A 3,486-nucleotide genomic window follows, 5' to 3' on the forward strand; every position below is an offset into this window, starting at 1 on the left:
CGTTATATGAGACAGACGGACCCTCTCACTGTTAGAGCCTGGAACAGCACCGTTTGGATTAAACGCCCCTGGTGATGGATGTAAAGTCTTGTTTTTTGCATGTGAACTATTATTGGATTGTGCTCTAGTGATCCCCCCCTCCCCCCTCTGCACTTGTTGCGCAGCGGATAGGCTAGATGCTCAGTCTGCATCCCTGGAGAGCAGCTCGTCTGGGCAGGAGCGCAGGGACACATCTCTCTGCAACAGGTGCTCGCTCTTAGTTCCCGTTCCTTATCGCTGGGACTGAATTTAAGGTGGGTAAATATCGATTTATCATATATGATTCAACGTCAACATTCTTGATTTGCATAGGCATTTGGGCATTTCGCCGTATTGTGATGTCACTCGTCTACGCTTCAATGATCTAGAGTTCTTTTTTATTTTTTATTTTTTTTATTTGGTTTGTATTCATTCAAATCTGTATTATTTCATATAGGACATCTGGTCATCCCTTGACGTTTATTGAGGGGATTTTTGTCGGCGCCCGTGAGTTACGCACAACAGAATGCCCGTTCTGATGAGCCCCGAGATCGCCGCCAAGTTTAAAGAGAAATGGCTGCAGGTGCACCCGGAGGGCGGCGAGGCTGGTCCTCTCAGTCAGGACGACAGCCTCACCAGTCTCCACTGGCTCCAGAACTTCTCCATCCTCAGCGCGGACCCGGAGAGCCGACCCACCGGCTCCGGCTGCCCGTCACAGCAGCACCTGCTCCACCACAAGCGTCTGTACCCCCGCAGCACCGACTCCCCCTCCAGTCCGCCGGCCGGAGACACCGCTGCTACAGGGATGCCTCTCTGCCTCGGTAGCCCCGTTACCTCCGGTAGCTCCACGGACACGCCAGTTGCGAATTACGCACAGAACCTGCACTACCCTCACGACCGCCACCAGCAGATCACAACGCAGCTCGGTCCGCCGGAGGAGGTCGACTACAAGAGAAACCCTAAAGTCAAACCACCGTATTCCTACGCGTCTCTCATATGCATGGCCATGCAAGCCAGTAACCAGCCCAAGGTCACACTCTCCACCATCTATAACTGGATCACAGAAAACTTCTGCTACTACAGACACGCAGAGCCCAGCTGGCAGGTAAATTACCTCTCTCTCCCTCTCTCTCTCTCTCTCTCTCTCTCTCTCTCTCTCTCTCTCTCTCTCTCCCTCCCTCTGTCCCTCTCTCTCTCTCTCTCTGTATATTATTGATGAGCTGTTTGTCGAGGCAGGGAGAGGGGTTATGACACACCTTCTAAATAAATACCCATTTTGTTACGTGAGAAGAATATAATCATTTATTGTGATTGAATGAAGAACAAAAGGCAGTTTTTTTAAATAATATTGTATAACAATATCCTAGGCTTACATAATGAATGAGGTATGCTCGACCTTTGGAGATAATGAATGTTTGTTCTACATCCATCTCTCTCGGAAATGTTCAGCCTCCAAGTGTTCTAGTAGGGTTTTTGTCTCTTGGGTTCAGAGACAAGTGTTCTAGGTAGGGGGAGGGAGAGAAGAGTGCGTGTGTGTGTGCGCGTGTGTGTGTGTGTGTGTGTGTGTGTCAGTGTGTTAATGAGGATCCCTGCGAGAGTTGGCAGCCAGGCACAGCTGATCATGTTTGAAATGCACTGAGCGCTGTTTCTTGAAAGCCTCATTAGGTACATTTGCTTCCCTATACAAACAACAACAATACCCCCTCCTCCCTTTACATGCCTTTATCTCTCTTTCTCTTCTGTCTCTCTCTCTCTCTCTCACACACACACACACACACACACACACACACACACACACACACACACACACACACACAAACAAACATACACACACATGCATGTGCGCGCGCACACATACCCACACAAAGCCACAAACAAACATACACACACATGCATATGCACACACACGCGCGCACACACACACACACACACACACACGCACGCGCACGCACGCACGCACACACACACACGCACACACACGCACGCACACACACACACACACACACATATACACAATGTATATAAAATGTATATAAACAATCTACAATCTACAATGTCAATGGAATATGTACCGTTTTGTCATCCCCTCAGAACTCCATCCGTCACAACCTCTCCCTCAACAAGTGCTTCATGAAGGTTCCCCGGCAGAAGGACGAACCGGGGAAGGGGGGCTTCTGGCAGATTGACCCCCAGTACGCCCACATGTTCGTCAACGGCATCTTTAAACGCCGGAGGATGTCCGCCAGCCACTACGGCGGCGACGGGGGCCACAGACAGAACAAACTGCCGCAGGGCCCGGAGACCATCTATGGCAGCGGCGGTGGCCCCTCCTGCGCCCAGGGGAGCCAAAATGGCCCCCGCTCAGGCACGGGGGCCTACCATGGAGGGTTCGGGGTGGGCAGCAAGCGCAAACACCTCTCTCCCAAGCACAACAGCAAGCTGGTTCGGATGCCCAAGTCCCCCTTGCTAGCGACGGAGGCCAACGGTGGGGCCGACGTCGTGCTGAGGGGGGACTTCGACCTGGCGTCCGTGTTCGACGACGTCCTGGGTGGGAGCTGCAGCACCGCCGCCTTCGAGGACCTGGACATCAACACGGCGCTGACCTCCCTGGGCTGCGAGCTGGACCTGAGTCTGCACGGCAGGCTCTCCGCCGGGCAGGAGAGGTGGTGCGGAGAGGGCGAGGCCCAGAACCAGAACCACCCTCTCTCCTACGGCTACGTCGAGCTGACGGGATGTAACGTGATGGGCGACATCCACCTCCAGCAGCAGCAGCACCAGGATCAGTTGTTACAGGTGCCGCTCCATCCCCTGCACCCGTTCGAGGAGCCCACGCTGTTCCCGGAGCAGCAGGTGGTGGTGGAGGGGGTGCACCCCTGGGAGGAGATCAAAGAGGAGCTGCAGGTGATCCCCCTGGGTCTGGACCAGGGCTTCTCTCTGTGCGACGGCTTCTTCTCCGAGGTGCAGCCCTGGGAGAGGGTCCAGCAGGCCTACATGTGACCTCCAGAATGGCACTGAACCCCCCCCCCCCACACACACACACTTGTAGAGAACCAGACCCACTAACCCAATGATTGTTAAATATGTAGGGTTTTTCACGGATATATGGGTAACCTTTTAAGGGTTATCTCTGTGTGCTCCCGTGTATGTTGATTTCACAAATATGGATTTTCTCGAAGATATTTCCCAAATACATGGGGTTAAAAAAGATGTACAGTCCATGGAGCAGGTTCCCCCAGCCAGGTTATATATTGAAATTGGAGGAACCCACTGGTGGACTTGTTAGTCTAGACAGCCTGCTGCTCACCACAGAGAAGCTGAAGACTGGCTTGTGGCTTTAAGGAAGTGGGTTTTGTTTGTATAGTGGGCCGCAGACATGTTTGAAAGACTTCAAGGCTGGCTTCAATACAAAAAGGTACGCTTGGAGGACACACAGAATCCCTTCTTCCTCATGGCACTCTCAATACTTAC

The 3,486-nt window shown here is 52.7% G+C and overlaps 1 protein-coding gene across 1 annotated transcript; it reads left to right on the forward strand.

The window, feature by feature from the left end:
- Positions 1-544: 544 nt before the first annotated feature.
- foxj1b (forkhead box J1b) lies at positions 545-3,015 on the forward strand (the record flags this gene model as incomplete). Its single annotated transcript, XM_084456151.1, has 2 exons — positions 545-1,123; positions 2,110-3,015. 2 exons carry the CDS (start codon positions 545-547, stop codon positions 3,013-3,015), a joined length of 1,485 nt encoding a protein of 494 aa, XP_084312277.1.
- Positions 3,016-3,486: the final 471 nt, after the last annotated feature.

Source organism: Borostomias antarcticus, assembly GCF_949987555.1.
Source record: "Borostomias antarcticus genome assembly, chromosome: 22".
Lineage (NCBI taxonomy): Eukaryota > Metazoa > Chordata > Actinopteri > Stomiiformes > Stomiidae > Borostomias > Borostomias antarcticus.